This window comes from Bos javanicus, chromosome 12, assembly GCF_032452875.1.
Source record: "Bos javanicus breed banteng chromosome 12, ARS-OSU_banteng_1.0, whole genome shotgun sequence".
Lineage (NCBI taxonomy): Eukaryota > Metazoa > Chordata > Mammalia > Artiodactyla > Bovidae > Bos > Bos javanicus.
This window is the reverse complement of record NC_083879.1, coordinates 21320654-21338619: the sequence shown is the minus strand read 5'-3', so window position 1 is coordinate 21338619 and position 17966 is coordinate 21320654. Positions and strand designations below refer to the sequence as shown.

The following is a 17966-nucleotide window of genomic DNA, read 5'->3' as shown; positions in this document are numbered from 1 at the left end:
CGCTGGCGGGCCCGGAAGGGCGGGGCAGGGGCCCGGGAGCGCGGGGCCGCAGGACTCTTGCGTGCGGCGCCCTGCCCACCATGCTCCTCTACCGCAGCGCCGCGTGGTTCGCCAAGGGGCTGCGCGAATACACCAAGTAAGGGTGCGCGGAGTACCGCGCCGGCGCCCGGGGCCCGGGGGCGGGCAAGCCCGGCGGCCGTCACGCGGCCCGCCTCGGCGCGGGTAGGCGGGATGAGCGGGAACGCGCCCGCGACTCCCCGGCGATCACTCGGACCCACCGAGCGACGGAGGCGCTCGCCTGCCGGCAGCCCACCTGCTGCAGCCACGACCCAACCCGGGGGCGCTCTTGGGCCCGGCTGGCCCCCAGGGGCGGGGCTTGTACTCGCGGGGCTCCACCCACTGACGTCAGACGGCCCAGGGGTCTGCGAGCCTCCTGGGCGTTGCCTGGACACCCCGCTTGGGCGTGCTCTGGCTCTTGTCTCCTTGGGGCTGTTTTCGGCGTCAGAAGGGGTTAGTTTTAAATTGCTAGTTGAGATTCCGCTTAGTACTTTCCTGGATGTGTTTTTGTCCTTACTAATAAAATGCGGCTTGTGGACTGTGACCGCTCCCTCCAGCTGGAACATTCCGGGCACGAGTTTCAGGGCGGGTGTAGACCACGCGTCCAGTGTGAGCTTGTTGAACATTGCTTGATGGTTCCCGCCCCGCTCCCCCCTCCCCCGCCAATCGCCCCGTGATCACCCTGGCTGTGCCCCAGTCGACCCGCCCCCTCACTGTGGTCTTTGAGGGGTGGCCACTTCTGGGAGGTGGATTTTAATCTTAGAATTAGTCTCTCCCAGTGGTTCTCATCCCTGTTTGAAACCAAAAATCACCGGCAGAAAATTGTTGAGGATATCAGCTTTCAGGCCCTCCCAGTGGACATTTTGATTCAATTGATGTGCACTGGGGCCTAGATTGATATTTTATTCAAAAAAAAAAAAAAATCCTGATATTTTATTCAAAAAAAAAAAAAAAATCCTGCAGGTTCTTCTCTTATGCAACCCTCTTCTATAAGAGACTTCCTCTCTTCCCTGCCTTAAGTTTTTATCAGTATTTTTATCAGTTCCTAAGGCTACCTGGGAGAAGGCAGTGGCAGCCCACTCCAGTACTCTTGCCTGGAAAATCCCATGGACGGAGGAGCCTGGTAGGCTGCAGTCCATAGGGTCCCGAAGAGTCGGACACAACTGTGCGACTTCACTTTAACTTTTCACTTTCATGCTTTGGAGAAGGAAATGGCAACCCACTCCAGTGTTCTTGCCTGGAGAATCCCAGGGACGGGGGAGCCTGGTGGGCTGTCGTCTATGGGGTTGCACAGAGTCGGACACGACTGAAGCGACTTGGCAGCGGCAGCAGCAGCAGCAGCAAGGCTACCTGGGCAAATTTCCATCATCCCAGGACTCCAGGCATCTTTCCAAGGGGAGACAGCTGCTGTTCTTCCCTTCTCGGCTTGCAGAAGTGTTTTTTGAAAAAGTGCAGACCCTCCTCAGGGGCAGTGCTGCAGAAAATGTGGGAAATGTTACTGAGTCCAAGCTCAGTCTCCTCGCTATACAGAGGCCAGTTAACAGAGAGAAAATGTTGAGGCAAGGAATACGACTTTTATTGTGAAACCCAACAGATCGAGAAGATGGCAGACTAAAGTCTCAAAATAACCACCTTGGTTGCATGTCTGTATGTGAGGTTCTTGTACAGGATAGAGAGGGGTTGGAGTTGAGGAAATACTGACCATTATCTTGTAAATATCTCCTGGAATGGCCAACCTCAGGGAAGGGATGTGTTCCTTCAGGTAGAGGGGAAGGGTTCCCTGAGGCAGATCATTATGTAGGATTATAATAACTAAAGCAATGTAAAACAAAGGTTAAAGTCAAAGAAACAGATCCATCATGGAGTCAGAATTGGCTCTTCCCTGCAATATTTCCCACTATCATTGTCCCTTCAACAATCTTGGAAAAAAGAGGGTGATAAGTGTTCTATCTGCTTCATCAGATGGATCTTTTGGGGAGTGTTCGCAGCCATCCGTGCCCGTTGCCAGTGTTCCAGATGTTGAGATTTGTCTTTCTTCGTTCCTCTTTGGATAATGTCCACTTTACATCTGTAGCATACTGAAGTTCAAACCGAGAGGCAGCATCTTAAGTTTAGGAATTTAGGGCTTTTCTATGTATGGGAAGATGCAAGAGTCAGGGCTCTTTAAAATTATTTCCTTGATATGTACCCTCAGGTATCTGGGGCAGTTAATCCTGTGTTCTCATAGGCTGAGTTTCCTCAGGGCTCACTGGCTTATGTTGGAAGGCTCCAATTGCAGATGACTGATATGGCAGGAAATATTCCATTTCTCTGCTCCTCCCCTCTTGGTCAGGAATTTGACCAGTATTTGGGAGACAGTTCACGATCAAATCTTGTCCCACGGTGCTGGAAGGCTCATCCAAGATCAGGAAAAAATTCTTTGATATGCCACTCTAGCTGCTAAATTTCGGATTCAACCCCCATCAATAAGGAAAGATTCTCTGGATCTTGTGCCTGATTATGATCCAGGAGACATTTTCCCTCCCATTGCTTCTTCCCATACTTAGAATTACACTATTACAATGATTTTTACGTTATGTTTTTAGCCATATAAGTTTTGTTCAAGGCCTGATTACACCCTGGGTATTGTAAGAGACAACAATCTTATAAATTAGACAAGATGTAAGTAATGCAGTTAGTGAAATTGACAATGACGGTGCATCAAGGAGGCACAAAGCACAAACAATTTGAAAACAAAGACCAAATTAGAACAATGATTAATTAGTTTAAGGGGAAGATTTTCGTTACCCCTGGGAAACAGATTTAAACCAGTAATTTTCTTTATATAGAAACCACAAAAACTAACCATATCTACCAGTTCACTCAGTTCCCCTGTAACTAATCCTTTTTGTTAACAGCTTTGTGAAGCCATTAGAATTAATTGCATTTATCCAAAAGTCCTTTTTATAAATCTTCTTGAAGGGGAGGAGTTTTTGCAATGGCAAAGTGAAATCATAACTATCTATAATAAAAAAAAAAAGACTTAAGAAGCCACATTTAAAGCACCTAAGTTACTGCTGTGACATGCCACACTTTCAGATAATAACCAGAATTATGATGATAATACTTTAGCAGGACACATCAAAATTTCATATAATTTCTAGAATATCATTTACCATAAAATATAACCAAAGAAGATTTATTACTCATTAGATAACACTTCCCATTGTAATTTAAGATACCAAGTGAACCTAATGAGTTTAATGTTTCTTCGGGGTGTTTCAAAAGCCCTTTGAAACATCCCGAAGTTTTGCTAGAGGTCAAAGAAACTTTATTATAATTTGATTTGGTAAGTTTTGTCAAAACAACATCAAAAGGGTTTTAAAACACAACAGGATTGTAAGTCACCGTGAAACAATATTCACTTAGCCAAAGTAACAATAAAAGATTTCAAAGGCAAATACAGAGTAGATCACTTAAAAGGTAAAGAACTTAAAATCTGTTATCAAAGGTAGTTTGACATCTTAACAGAACTTGTCTCTCTAACAGAGAAAAGCCAAATTCTATTCTCATTTCAAGATTTCAGCCCTGAGTTGGGTACAGCAATGTAAAACCCATCAGTCTACAAAAGAGGTCAGATTAAAATTGGGTTTCTGGCAGATGGAATAAATTAAGTTCACTTGTCTAGATGGCTAAATTCCTTTTACTAATGTTTATGGAAAGCAAGTCCAAATTACTCTCTTTTTCAAAATTTGCATTTTAAAAATATGGTGGAGATACGGGCTCCTGAGAAGACCAGGTAGAACATTTGCAAAGATACACTTTTTCCTCAGGATAACTTCATTTCCCCTTTATAATCCTTTGTTGTTCTTTTTTAGTTGCTAAGTTGTATTAATACTTACAAACTCCCTCTTAAGATAAACAGGGAAGGCCTTGGGAGTGGTAAAACGATTAGTGGGTTTTGGATTCTTTTTTGGAACCATACCTCTGGTCCTAAAACAAGGACAGTTATTTTTTTCTTTTTTCTTCAAAGAATTAGGTGGCTGCCCGAATGATATTGAAGGACTGACATACCCATTTACCTATGTTGGAAAGTTAGCTTAGAGGAGAAGTTCTCTTCCAAAAATCCTGCTAGGCTCTAAATATCAGCTATGCCTAGTTTAGTCAGACCAATGGCTTCCCATTTCGGTAACCTATTTACAAATACTTTTGAGGATCTTCCCTAGATTTCAGCCAGTCATTTAAAACTTCCCAAGGGGCTCCCAGGTGGGAGTGGAACCTTAGAGGAAGTGCTTCCCATTTTAGCTCAAGCCATTAGTACTAGAAATCTTTGTGCTCAAAGTAACCAAATCAAACCAAAACCTTGCCAGCCAGAAAGTCACCTTCAGAGTCAAATGGCAAAACTGCCCCAAATGTGACTTCCTAGTCCCACTAGGCTTGTGACCCTTGTCCAAAGCACCTTATTTCCCTTCACAGGGAGAACACCCCAAATTTGAGCCAAAGCCCCGCCAAATGGAGCTGAAGCTCCCCAAGTTGGAGCCATAGTCCCCAAATGCACGAGATCAAAAAGGCCCTGGTGGTACCCTGATGTCAAGCTGTTCTGAGGAAATGTTACTTGAGCCCTTAATTTACAAAGGAGAGTGGTATCAATTAGAGTCAATCAGTTTGTTCCCCACTGTCAGAGTGACCTGGGGCTCCTGTCTTAGTTTAGGGCAATCTCTTCTCCAGTGTCCTTGCCGCTGCAGTCAGCATGCTCTTCCTTCCCCAGTGGTGGCCTACCTTTAGGTTTCATGTGTGCTCAGTCGCTCAGTCGTGTCCAACTCTTTGCGACCCCGTGAACGGTAGCCTGCCAGGCTCCTCTGTCCATGGAATTTTCCAGGCAAGAATACTGGAGTGGGTTGCCATTTCCTTCTCTAGCGGGTCTTTCTGACCTAGGGACTGAACCCGCATCTCCTACATTGGTGGCAGGTTCTTTACCCCTGAGCCACTGTGCACCCTCCTTAGGTTACTCATTTTTAGTGCTGCTACCAGAAAACCTGTATTCATTCCGTTTCACATCTCCTTGCTTCTGTCATTGTTCCCTGCTGTTGAATACTTTTAAGAACAACATCTACTAACTGAGAAGTATTTCAAATACACTATCTAATTTCTATAATTTTTTAATCTCTGGAGCACTTTGCCTGGTGAAGGCCATATTTATCATCCTTACATTCTCAGGGGCCTCAGGGTCTATATCTGTGTAGCACCTATGAACTTGATAAATCCTTTCTAGAAACTGTGATGGATCCTCAGCTGGTTTTTGTTTTCTCTCTCAAATTTTGTTTAAGCTCTTTCGTCTGCCCCATTGTGTACCCCGTTGGGTTTTCTCTCAGACCTCTGCACGGTAAGGTGGTAGTCCTCCGACTCCTTTTTCTCCTGATGCAGTAGCATGAATGCTCCTACGTATGGAATCTCATCTCTTTTCCCTGCTCTTTTGCAAAACACTTCTAACTGTGAGATAACCTAATAGTTGAGTGAGCCATTCAGGGTCCGTTGCTCTTCTGATCCTAACATATATGGGGTCCACACCCTATTAGAGTAGCATAGTCATAGGCTTACAATTATATTATTTTGCCCGATTATCCAATATATGCCCGAAAGGGCTCTCCTTCAAGATAGATGGAGTAATTCCCATTTATAGATGGAATACTTCCCATTTTTAAAAGTATAACCACACCACAACACAAAAGATGAATAGCAATTCCAATATAAAAAATTCCACAAAAAAATCGCAGCATTGATACACCAACAAATTGGCCCCCAACTCCCAAGCTTACCCTACAAATCAAAGAATTCCAACTAGGGTAGATACCCCACAAGAACTAGTTCCCCAATAAACTGGTTCCAACTGAGCAGGTTCCCAAATCAGGTAAATAAACGTATCCTACAAAACAAATGAACTAATTCCAACTAGGATAGGCTTACCCGCATGAGAACTAGTTCCCCAGTGAACCAGTTCCAGCTCAGGTACAGTCCAACAACAATTCCCCCCCCCCAACAGGGTACCCCAACCAAACTGGCTTGTCCCCTAAAGGAAAACCCCAAATTGAGGTGGGGGTATGTTTCCAGCGTGCACACTGGAGAGACTTACCCTACAAAATTTAGTCCCATCAACGTCAGTTTCTTGCCTCAACTGCCGGGCACTGGGGAAGCTGGTGCCACATCAGGAAATCTTGAAGGGAAGATCCTCAGGACAAATAGTTCCAGCAGCTGCTAAGGCCTTGCCCCAGTATTCCCTGATACATACCCGGGGCCAGGTAGCCACAAGCAGCAAGGCTTCTAGGCTGGCTAAGCCAAATTTGAGTCCACTTTCAGTCTGCTTGCCAAATGACAGGCCCATTAACCAGGAACACAGTTGGAAAGCCTAGCTGACAGAGAAGATGGCAGACTAATATCTCAAAATAACCATCTTGTCTGGGGTCTGGGTGTGAGGTTCTTTTATAGGACAGAGAAGGGGAGGAGTTGAGGAAGTAAAAACCATTATCTTGCAAATATCTCCTGGAAGGAGGTACGTGTTTATCTCTTCAGGCAGAGGGGCAGGGCTCCCTGTATAATTTAAACTACAACTATAAGGGCAGGTCATAATGCATGATTATAACAAAAGCAATGAGAAAGGAAGGTTAAAGTCAAAGAAACAGATCTATCAAGGACTCAGAATTGGCTTTTCTTTGCAACAGTGTAGCTGTCAACCCTAACCCACTGAATTTAGGTGAATACAATGGCCTCCTCTTTTTCAAAGGGGTGTACTCGTAGTGACCACTATTTGCGGGATCTTTCCAGGTTGTACAGAATGCAGCATGAAGAGCTTGAGTCAGCTTCCTGTCCCACAGGAAAGCAGACTTCTGAAAGTCTCTGCCCAGACTCTTTTGTGGGGTAGGAGGGGTGTAAGCTTAGGTGGTTTTCCCTGCTGTTGTGCATTTTGTGAATTGGAGGGAAAGACAATACCTTACTTTGATTCCAACGAGAGTCTGTAGTTTGGGTTTACAATGCTTTTTCTTGGCACACCAGGATTTTTATAAAGCTTCCTTATATTGGGCCCCTAGGCAGCAGGATCTAGACACAGTTTCCTTAACTTTGTCTGAACCTAAGAATTACCAGGGGCAATTAAAAAACAACTGACTGTTAGCACCTAGCAGGTGTGGGTGGAACCTTAGCAAATTCCGTGTTGGGTAAATGGGGGAAGCGTGCTGAGGACCTTGCCTCCTGGCGACTCTTACATTCAGGGGTTCAGGAAATACTAAGTACAGCGATTGCTCAACTTGAATCAGCCTCCTGTAGGGCATGTGAAACCACTGATTGCTGGGCCTCACCCTGAAATTTCCGGCTCTGTAGAAAGATTCCCAGGTGATGTTGATGTTGCCTGTCTGGGGACCACTCTTCTGAGCACCACTGGTGAGGCTGAGCTCCACTCCTAGGCTCAGTGTAGAGAGCATGGAAACCCCTGTGGGCTTTATCACCTACCATCCCATGGTCTTGGGTAAGTCATTTACCTCTCTCTGCATCTGAAAAATAAGAACTGATATGAGGAGTTTATAAAAATAAAAAGAGAGGGCAGGAGGATAAGAAAAAAGCTAAATCTTATTAACATCGGATTGGATCAGAGTGGATCAGGGTGGAATCCCAGTGTTGAAGACAGAGGACAAAGGGAGTTATGACGTGTCCTGTAGGCCAGTCTGGCTCCACCCACTTGGCAGCTGGCTCACAGCCTGGAGTTTGAGGAAGACGTTTAATCCGCAGGAGCCACCCTCAGCAAACCTTACTCCCTAATAGGATCAACGTGGTAACCCAGAGGCTAGAGTCTCCTCTAGCTGTGAGGAGGGGTCTGGGGCCTGGTCCCTGTGGGGCATACCTGGGGTGTGTTCTCTGTGGCCTGCTCTTCTTGAAAGCTCTCTTTCCCTCCCCACCAGTGCCTTCTCCTGCCTGGGCCCCTCGTCACTGATTCCCTGATCCTGGGTTCTTTCCAAGAAACCTCTTTTCCTTTGCAGGAAAATCTTTTCACAGTGATTCTGGGATGTCCACCGTGAGGCAAAACAAATCTTCCAGCTTCATCTTTGGTTATAGTTTAAGTTACTCTCGGAGTCCCTAATGATTTGAAGGACTAGTGGGCGAGCAGGGGAGGGAAGGGGCAGGGGAGCAAGCAAATGAGCTGTTTTGAACATGAAATATATTAATATTATTATTAATACTAGTAATAATATTAGTATTATTATACTAATAGTACTAACAGGCTCCTCTGTCCATGGGATTCTCCAGGCAAGGATACTCGAGTGGGTAGCCATTTCCTTCTCCAGGGGATCTTCCTGATCCAAGAATCAAACTCATGTCTCCTACATTGTCAGGCAGGTTTTTTACCACTGAGTCACCTGGGATTGAGTTCTTAACTTATTCAAAGCATATGATAGATGCTTTACATAATAATCTCACCTAGGCTGCCCAAGAAGTTTTTGTGCAGATGAAAAGACTGGAACTCAAAAGGGTTAAAGCAACACAGGAGACGGCACAGCTGTTAGGACACAGAGCTGAGATTTAAATCCAGGTTGTTGGATCCAAAGGCTTTATGACTGAGATTACGTTCAGTTTCAAGTCAGCCTTTCAGGAAGCCTTGGAACAGTCAGAAGTCTTGCTTGTCCCACTAAGTGGGCTGCTCACAGCCGAGGCGATGAAAAGCTGCCCCGGATGTCTGGAAGAGTTCCAGATGGTGAGAACAGCAGCAATAACATTCTTCTTGGTCTCTTGACTGTGAGACCAGGGGCAATGACCGCCCCTGTGGCAATGACTTCAGACCAAACCTGAGCTCATAAACATTCTTTGGCCCTCTTCACCGGTGTCCAGGCATGTAGTTGGCAGTTGTGCTATACTAGGGTGTGGGGCAGGAGACCAGCTGCTGGCAGTCTGTGCATAAACAGGGCATGGGAAGGGCACAGGGCACCTTCCAGAACCTCCAGGGGAAACGAGTTGCATTCTATGTTGCAGGGAATCAGCTCTTTGGGCGAGAGATACAGGCTGAGACCCCTAGCCTGCCGGTGTGTGGGGAGCTCTAACCTCAGAGTCTCCTGCCAACCCCTCTCCATTCCCCCAGCTGATTCTGTAACCAGGAAATATTGACTACTAGGACAGTCAAGGGCTTCCCTGGTGGCTCAGAGGTTAAAGCGTCTGCCTGCAATGCAAGAGACCTGGCTTCAATCCCTCGGTTGGGAAGATCCCCTGGAGAAGGAAATGGCAACCCACTCCAAGTATTCTTGCCTGGAGAATCCCATGGAGAGAGGAGCCTGGTAGGCTACAGTCCACGGGGTCGCAAAGACTTGGACACGACTGAGCGACTTCACTTTCACTTTCAGGACAGTCAAGGTAGACGAGGAGTCTCAAAGAGCAGAGAGAAGCAGTTGAAGAATTCAGAGTTCTTTCTTTCTCTATCTCTTCATTTTACTTATTTATTTTGGCCACAACACGAAACATGCAGGATCTTAGTTCCCTGACCAGGAATCAAACAAGTGCCCTCAGCATTGGGAGCATGGGCTCAACCACGGGACCATCAGGGAAGTCCCCCAGAGTTGTTTCTGACCAATATGATGCCTTTGGGCCAATTGGAAAAAGCACCTCCTTCTCATTGTGCTTTGCTGTCATCCGGCAGAAACTTGTCCTGATGCAAATGGGCCATCATTATGACCTGAACGGCGCCCCCTCGAGGTGTTCAGCACACACCCTGTGGCCCTGAAGGAGCCTTGCTTCCTCCAAGGGATTCAGCCCTCACATAACTGCACCTGCCCCTCCTCATTCCCAAATTGCACATCTCCCCACTTTGCTGTGGTCCTTCTATACCTGGGGAGGGACACCTGTCCTGGGGTGCAGTGGGCACGATGCTCTCGGTCTCCTGAGCTCCTCTCCATTTGCCCCAACGTGGGGGAAAAGGCCAAAAAATAAAAATAAGAAAACCTGTCAAAGAATGTTTTAAGGGGCAGGGGCACCTCCTGGTATTAGAGGCAGAGAAAAATAGTTTGGCTGCCAAACTTTTGGAATCTCCAGGTATTTTCAGAAGTTCAGGAAGCTAATGGTATAGGCTCTGAGAAGATGGTGTTGTTCACAAGACCAGGGAGGAGAGCGGGGTCCCAGGGCGGAAGGGGCTGTCTGATGTGTGGGGAGAGCACTGCGCCCAGCCCAGGACTGGGCCTTCTCACTGCAGGAGGTTGTGTTCCCTGCTCCTTAATGTCCATTCCTTCTGTGGGTCTGCTGCTTCCAGGAGTGGCTATGAGTCTGCGTCCAAGGACTTTGTCCCTGATGACTTGGAGGTCCAAGTTCCCGGAAGAGCCTTCATGGTCACTGGGGGGAACAGCGGCATCGGAAAAGCGACCGCCATGGAGATCGCCAAGCCAGGTGAGCAGCCTGCTAAGTCGTGTGTGTGCTGGGCCCCAAGGGCAGCCTGCGGCCAGTCCACACTGGGGAGAGGGCCCTGTGTCACACACGGGTCAGGAAGGCCCCAGCCGGCACAGGCAGGCGCCCTGGACAGGGACCCCGTGCTGACTGGCACAGCTGCCGGCTTTCTCTTGTTGTTCAGTTGGTCAGTCATGTCTGACCCTTTGTGACCCCATGGACTACAGCACGCCAGGCTTCCCTGTCTTTCACTATCTTCTGGAGCTTGCTCAAAGTCATGTCAATGGAGTCAGTGATGCCATCCAACCATCTCGTCCTCTGTTGCCCCCTTCTCCTCCCACCTTCTATCTTTCCCAGCATCAGGGTCTTTTCCAATAAGTCTGCTGTTTGCATCAGGTGGCCAAAGTATTGGAACTTCAGCATCAGTCCTTCCAATGAATATTCAGGACTGATTTTCTTTAGGATTGACTGGTTTGATCTCCTTGCTGTCCAAGGAACTCTCAAGAGTCTTCTCCAGCACCACAGTTCGAAGGCATCACTTCTTTGGTGCTCAGCCTTCTTTCTGGTCCAACTCTCACATCTGTACATGACTACTGGAAAAACTGTAGCTTTGACTAGACGGACCTTTGCTGCATTAAGCTTCAGACTAGAGGTGGACAGAGTGAGTGACCGGAGGAAGCTCTCCTCAACACTTTATTCATTCACAGGAGAGCTGAGGTCCCGTCCACATGGCAGTGTTTTCTGATTAAGAACAGTAAGGGGCTCCAGTTAACCCTAGGCATCCGAATCACCAGTGGAGACTTAAAAAAAAAACACAAAACTTGGACACCTGGTCCCTAGTTCCTGTCTCCTCAGTGAGAATGGGGGTGGGGGGATGGGGTGGGAGAGAGACTGGGAATCCGTCGCAGTTTGGCTGTGGACCCTAGTTGAGAACAGAGCCCCCAGAATAACGGGAGGCGGGATGCGGTGAACTTCCTTCTTCCTGCTGCTCCTGGTTTCCAGTCTCTGGAGTCTGAGCAGCTGGAAACTGCCTCCTCTCTCTCCTCCCTAAGCTTGGATCTAGAAAGAGGCTCTCTGGGTGCCCATACATTATTCAATCAGCTGAAGTCTTCCTCCAGGTAAATGACAAATTTTCTGCCCCAGCTCAACTGTCCCGGCTCACTCAACAGTACTGTGGTGGCTAGAAGAGTCAGCCATGCCTCTCTAGAGCCCCTTCTCCTGGAGAAATGGATGTTCCGGCAGAAGTTGGGGAAATAAACCTTGGAATTTATCACTTTTCAAGATGCTTGAGATTTTTTTCTCTCCAAAGTTAGGCATTTTCCAGGGGAGTATTGTGCCATTTGGAGCTGTATTTAATTATCTGTCAAAGCAGGGGGAAGATTAACTGCATCTTAGCAACTGGGAGGTACTCTGAAGAGCTGGGAGGAGGATCAAGCTGAGGGGCTGTTATGTGGTTTGCCTGGAGCCTCCTGTGCAACAGACCCTATTTAATAAAGCCGGGTGTTTTAGGTGAGGAAAGCAGGGTCCATAATGCTTATGTCTTAACTGCCGCAGCCAAGGCATTCCCCTTTAAATAAGCCTTGATTGATGATGGTGTGACTTTTGCTGGAATAGTCTTGAGTGCCGTTTATGGATTCACCCATTTAGTAAATATTTGTTAAATTCCGGCTACATATTAGGGGCTTCTCAACTTGGGCTGAACATTAGACTCACCTGGGGGAGCTTTTAAACCATCCTTAGGCCGGGAGCTTTAAAAACTTTCCAGGTGGGTCTAAAGGGCAGCTGGGTTGAGACCAGTGTGTCAGATTCCCTATGAGATGCTAGGGATGCGGGTGTGACCAAGACTGACCCTTCTTATCCTTGATATATGTGTGTGTGTGCTTAGTCACGTCTGATCTTTGTGACCCCTGGACTGTAGCCCACTAGGCTCCTCTGTCCGTGGGATCCTCCAGGCAAGAATACTGGAGTGGTTGCCATTCCTTTCTCCAGGGGATCTTCCCCACCTAGAGACTGAACCTAGGTCTCCTGGATTGGCAGGCGGATTCTTTACCACCTGAGCCACCAGGGAAGCTCATCCTTGGTGTATTCAGACCCATAAAGAAAATCAGGACGTTGCCCCAGTTGCACCGTCACCCCAGGTAGGCAGGAGCATGGATTCCAGGACCACCCTCTCCTTTCCACTGGCTGCTGTGACTGTGGGGACCATCTGTCCAGATCTTCCAGAATAGTCTCCGTATCAGGTCCTCTTTCTGTGAGCCCGTGTGTGTTCATCCTGCCTTCGGAAGAGCTCGTCTCCAGGGCTGTCACTGTGGCTGTCCCTCACGGCCGCTTTTTTTGAATTCCACCAGGTGGCACAGTTCACCTGGTTTGTCGAGATCACAGCCGAGCGGAAGGTGCCAAAGCTGAGATCATCCGGGAGAGTGGGAACCAGGTGAGCGGCTCTCTGCCCCTCCTGCGGGGGGCTTCCTGCCTGCAGGGCACGGCGGTGTGGGGGTGGGACTCCTGGCCACGCTCCTGCACCCGAGCTGGCAGAGCTCTCTTCACGCTTCTGCTTGGGAGGCGGCCTCAGCCATCAGAGCTGGAGCCGCGCTTCTCAAAGGCTGGGCCCGACCCAGGTGATGGGGGCAGTGACCCCAACTCCCCCAGTGAAGGCCTGCCTGGCGACATGACACAGACAGGGCCCTGCCGGGACCCCTCCCCCAAGAAGGAGGCCGCGTCGTTGAGACATGTCCAGGGGACTCAGGGTGAGCCAAGCTGTAAACCGACTCGGTGGCCTTCGGATAAAGAAGGACCGCAAATGACGTTTCGGCCTTGATGAGACCCGCTTCCTATCGAGAGTGTTCAAAGCTGGCTCACCGTTCTGTGGGCTTCCTGCTCTGACACTTGGAACCAGGACAGGCTACATAATCTGCAGGGCCCCAGTGCAAAATCAGAGTGTGGGGCCCCTGGTGTACAAAGCACAAGACTTCCATATACTTGTGTTATTACACTTGTTATATTATACTTGTTTTTCTCTTTCTGACTTCACTGAACCTATTTGCAGGACAGGAATAGAGATGCGCACACAGAGAACAGGGTTGTGGACGCAGTGGAGAAAGGCAAGCGTGGGATAGAGAGAGAGTAGCGTGGAAACATGTACATTGAAAGCGGCCGTGTTAGTCACTCAGTCACGTCCGACTCTTTGGGACCCCATGGGCTATAGCCAGTCAGGCTCCTCTGTCCATGGGATTTTCCAGGCAAAAGTACTGGCGTGGTAGCCATTTGCTTTTCCAGGGGATCTTCCCAACCCAGGGATTGAACCCAGGTCTCCTGCATTGCAGGCAGATTCTTTTCTGTCTGAGCCACCAGGGAAACCCAAACATATACGTTACCATGCGTAAAATAGACAGCACGGGAAGCTGCCGTGTAACACAGGGAGCTCAGCTCGGTGCTCTGTGATGACCGAGAGGGGTGCGATGAGGGGTGGGAGGGAGACCCGAGAGGGAGAGGACATTGTATACTTACGGCTGAGTCATGCTGTTGTATGGCAGAAACCAACACAACATTGTAAAGTAATTATCCTCCAGTTAAAAATTAAAAGAAAACCTAAGGCTTGCAGGCCGGTGAAGGCAGAGCGTTAGCATAAGCAGAGCCTGGATGTGGGGTCTGTGCACCTGTGCAGTTGCTTCCCCGAGGAGCTGGCCCCGGTGGAAACCCCAGGTCCCGGGGAGGGGAGCAGGCTGGCCGGCAGTGACCACGGGCCCCTTGCACGTCCACCGAGAGCGTCTTGCCTCCAGGCCCAGCTGGAGTTCCCTCCTCTGTCCTGTACACCCACTCCTCCGGCAGCCCCCACGCCTGCTGCCTCTCCATGTGCTGCCCACAGCTGAGGGGTGGATGGCGCCCCACTCCTGCAGGCGTGGGTCGTGGCCAGGAGGAAAAAAATTTGCCCCAGTCTAGAATGGAGTATTCTGCCTCTGCCCATGAGGGCTATCCTTTATCTGGAAGTAACGTTTTCAAGGCAAGAGGCTGTCCTTCTCCCTTTGACTTGGCAGCCTCTCGCCATCAGATGCCCCGGGAAGCTTCGTGCTGGCCGTGAGCACGAAGGTCTCTAAACCTTCCTCTGCGTCAGCAAGTGGGGCCGCGATCTGGGGGCTGCAGTTCTTGAGCTGGAGGGCTGGCTGCCTGCCTGCCGGTAACTTCGGGTGGCGCTGCTGCAGGACGTAACGGGAACACTGATCTCGGGCCACAGGCAGGGGAGGGCTTGCCTGGATTCCAGCCCGCTGTGGGCTCGGCCACGTTCTTTACCAAGTGGATTTATATAGGAAAAGATGCCAGTATGGTTCTGCTGATGCTGTTGAGCCCTCCTTATACCCAACGGCACCATCTTTGGGAGGAAGAACTGAAAGCAGGAACCAGCATGTTTCCTGGGGTGCAGAGAGGGAGCCCGCAGCTTGCAGCCTGCCCCATCCCCACACACAAACCCCCGGCAAATCCTCTCCTCTTGCATCTGTGTAAGTGGTCTCCAGCACTCCCTGAGAGCTCGGTGGTCCAGGGCTGGCGATACCTTCTGCCCATCCCTGGAGGTGTGGTTTCACTGACTCAGTGCCTCCAGTCTCTGCTGCTCTGTGATGACCTAGAGGGGTGGGAGGGAGGCTCACGAGGGAGGGGACGTTGTATACTTATGGCTGATTCATGGCCTTGTATGGCAGAAACCAACACACTATAAAGCAATTCAGTTCAGTCACTCAGTCACGTCTGTCTCTTTGCGATCCCATGGACTGCAACACGCCAGGCCTCCCTGTCCATCACCAACTCCCAGAGTCTACTCAAACTCAGGTCCATCAAGTCAGTGATGCCATCCAACCATCTCATCCTCTGTCGTCCCCTTCTCCTCCTGCCTTCAATCTTTCCCAGTATCAGAGTCTTCTCCAGTGAGTCAGCTCTTCGCATGAGGTGGCCAAAGTACTGAAGTTTCAACTTCAGCATCAGTCCTTCCAATGAACATTCAGGACTGATTTCCCTTAGGATGGACTGGTTGAATCTCCTTGCAGTCCAAGGGACTCTCAAGAGTCTTCCCCACACCACAGTTCAAAAGCATCAATTCTTTGGTGCTCAGCTTTCTTTATAGTCCAACTGTCACATCCATACATGACTACTGGAAAAACCATAGCTTTGACTAGACAGCCCTTTATTGGCAAATTGTTGATAAAGCAATTATCCTCCAATTAAAAACAATTTTTTAAAAGCTTAAAACTTGGAGTTGTGGGCCCCTCAATTGTAGGTGGCGGACAGAGCAGCAGCGGTTATGGGGATGCTGCTGGAGGAGCAGGTGCACAGAACAGAGGAGGGAACCCCAGGATCAGCTGCTCCTCTCTGTCTGTGAAGCTTTGTCAGGGGGACGAGGGGAGGAGCTGGGCTCTGCCCTCACTGAAGCCTTGTGGGCTAGACAGTGCGCTTAGCTTTCCTGAACCTCAGTTTCCTCATCTGAAAATTAGAAGTGATATTTTGTTCAGGTTGCATTCAGCACGCACCATCCTTAGTTGCGGCATTCGAATTCTTTATTGCAGCATGTGGGATCTAGTTTCCAGGCCAGAGGTCCAACCTGGGCCCCTGGGTTTTTTACACACCAGCACCTGGCTGGTTCCTTCTCCTGGTCACAGAGGACAGCTGAGCTCTTCTGGGCACCTCTGTCTTCCTAGTTTCTCGCAGAGGGAGCCAGATGATTCCTTGCACCTTTTCAGGATGTTTCATTTCACCAGAATTCATGGCTGATTTCCCTGTTCCCTGCTGCTGCTTCTATTTAATTCTGAGATGCCTTGGGTGCTTCTAGGAAACTCAAGGAGACTGTGGGATGATCAGAGTAAAACTGATTTTAGCTCACTTGAATTTTGTTGGTTTTCAAACCTGGGTTTTGTGTGAGTGTTTTGCAGCCCTGCAGGGTGGGAGGGGGGTCCTACAGAGATGTCAGGGAAGGCCTTGGAATGAAAGGATTAGGTGTCCGGACTTGGCCTGCCCTCGAGAGGCTCATGGCTGACTCTGGTGTGAGTCAACAGCCTCGTGTTCACTCTGGCTGGGCCAGGGCCTTCAGAGACTTTTGAGAAGAGTGTAATCCTGTACGGACAGTGCTTTTCCTCTCCCTTGAAGGCAGAGGAAGACTCAGTTATGGCAGACTTAAGCCGAACACGGCATTCAAGCTCCTTACAGGCCTTCTGAGTCATGATAACGTTTCTCATTCTCTGAGCCTTTGTCTCAGGGTGAGGCAACATGTTTTAGATCAGTAGAAATTCTTCCTTGGGTTCAGTGGCTCAGTTGCTGGGGAAACAGAGGCAGGGCACTGAATTCTGCTTTATCATGGGTTTTATGGCTTGTCTGGAGGTCAGTTCCCAGCAGCAGAAATCTCTGCCCTGGGTTGGTGATAAGTCTCTGACGCCTGCTAGAGTTCAGGGACACTGAGCCTCAGCGACATTCAGTGACGTTGAACTCAGGGACGATCAGTGGGTGCTGAGAATGCAAGTTTCATTTATGTGCTGGGAGAAAGGGCCCAACAGCCAAAGTGCATTGCTCATTTACATGCATGGCTGTGTGTGCACCACTGGCATGGGGCGCCCTCGATGTGGCTCCTCCATCAGGGAGTTGTGAGTCTACGGGGGGTGGGGTGGGGGAGTGGGGCTGTGTCCAGAGGTAACCATAGCACAAGGCTGGGATTGACATTGTAAGCAAGGACTGAGTCACAGAGGAAGTTGTCATCTCATAGTTCTGATGTGCCCTAGATATTCTCTTAGGAACAAAATATTGACAAAAAAACCCCCACATGATTGGTAGGAAACTATGACACATCTATGCAATGTTTTGTGGCCATTAAAAGAAATAAGGTAGATTTATATTTAAGAAAAAAATCTCTAAAACATGTTAAGTGAAAGAGAAGGATATAGAACAATGTATAGTCTGAATCTATTTATATGGAAAAGGACTACACATACACATGTATATGTATATATAATGCTTAGTGTATGTATATAGATATATGTTTATATATAATGCCTAAAACATGTATGTATAAATGTTGTATGTACTTGAAGTATTCCTGGGTGATTCATAAGAAACTGTGAACAATGATGTACTTCTGAGCAGTGAGACTTTCCATTTTATATCATTCCAAATGATTTTTTTTAATGCTTTTTAATGAAAAAAGTACATTTTTTAAAAAAGCTTCTTTTGTTTTCTGGTTTAGAACATCTTTCTGCATATTGTGGACCTGTCTCTTCCCAAGTCAGTCTGGAAATTTGTTGAAAATTTCAAGCAGGAACATACCCTCAATGTCTTGGTGAGCTTTGTAAACATAAGTAGGGGATAAAACTCATGCATGTGTGTTTCTCCTCTGTGTGGATGAAGAGTGTGTGTGTGCGTGTGCGTGCATGCGTGTGTGTGTGTGTGTGTGTGTGTATCTTTACGGCGACACGTTAGTGAGACTCTTTGATGGGGAGGCCTGTTCATGTCACCAGGTTCACTCATTAGACTCATTCTAACCGTGTTGCTTGGATGTG

The 17966-nt window shown here is 48.4% G+C and overlaps 1 protein-coding gene across 8 annotated transcripts in view; it reads left to right on the top strand.

Moving 5' to 3' along the window:
- The window catches only part of DHRS12 (dehydrogenase/reductase 12), a 40355-nt gene continuing 22389 nt past the window's right edge, over positions 1-17966 (top strand). For 5 of the 8 annotated variants that reach the window (XR_009739900.1, XM_061434682.1, XM_061434680.1 and 2 more), the window contains exons 1-4: positions 3-136; positions 10313-10446; positions 12792-12874; positions 17654-17746. Coding sequence is in view for 7 of the 8 variants with exons in the window: in XM_061434682.1 (XP_061290666.1) it covers positions 81-136; positions 10313-10446; positions 12792-12874; positions 17654-17746 (366 nt within the window). In the remaining variant the exon portion in view is untranslated. Of the gene's footprint in view, positions 137-10312; positions 10447-12791; positions 12875-16819; positions 17058-17653; positions 17747-17966 lie in introns of those variants that run through there. The other 3 variants (XM_061434679.1, XM_061434685.1, XM_061434681.1) reach the window with 3 other exon arrangements.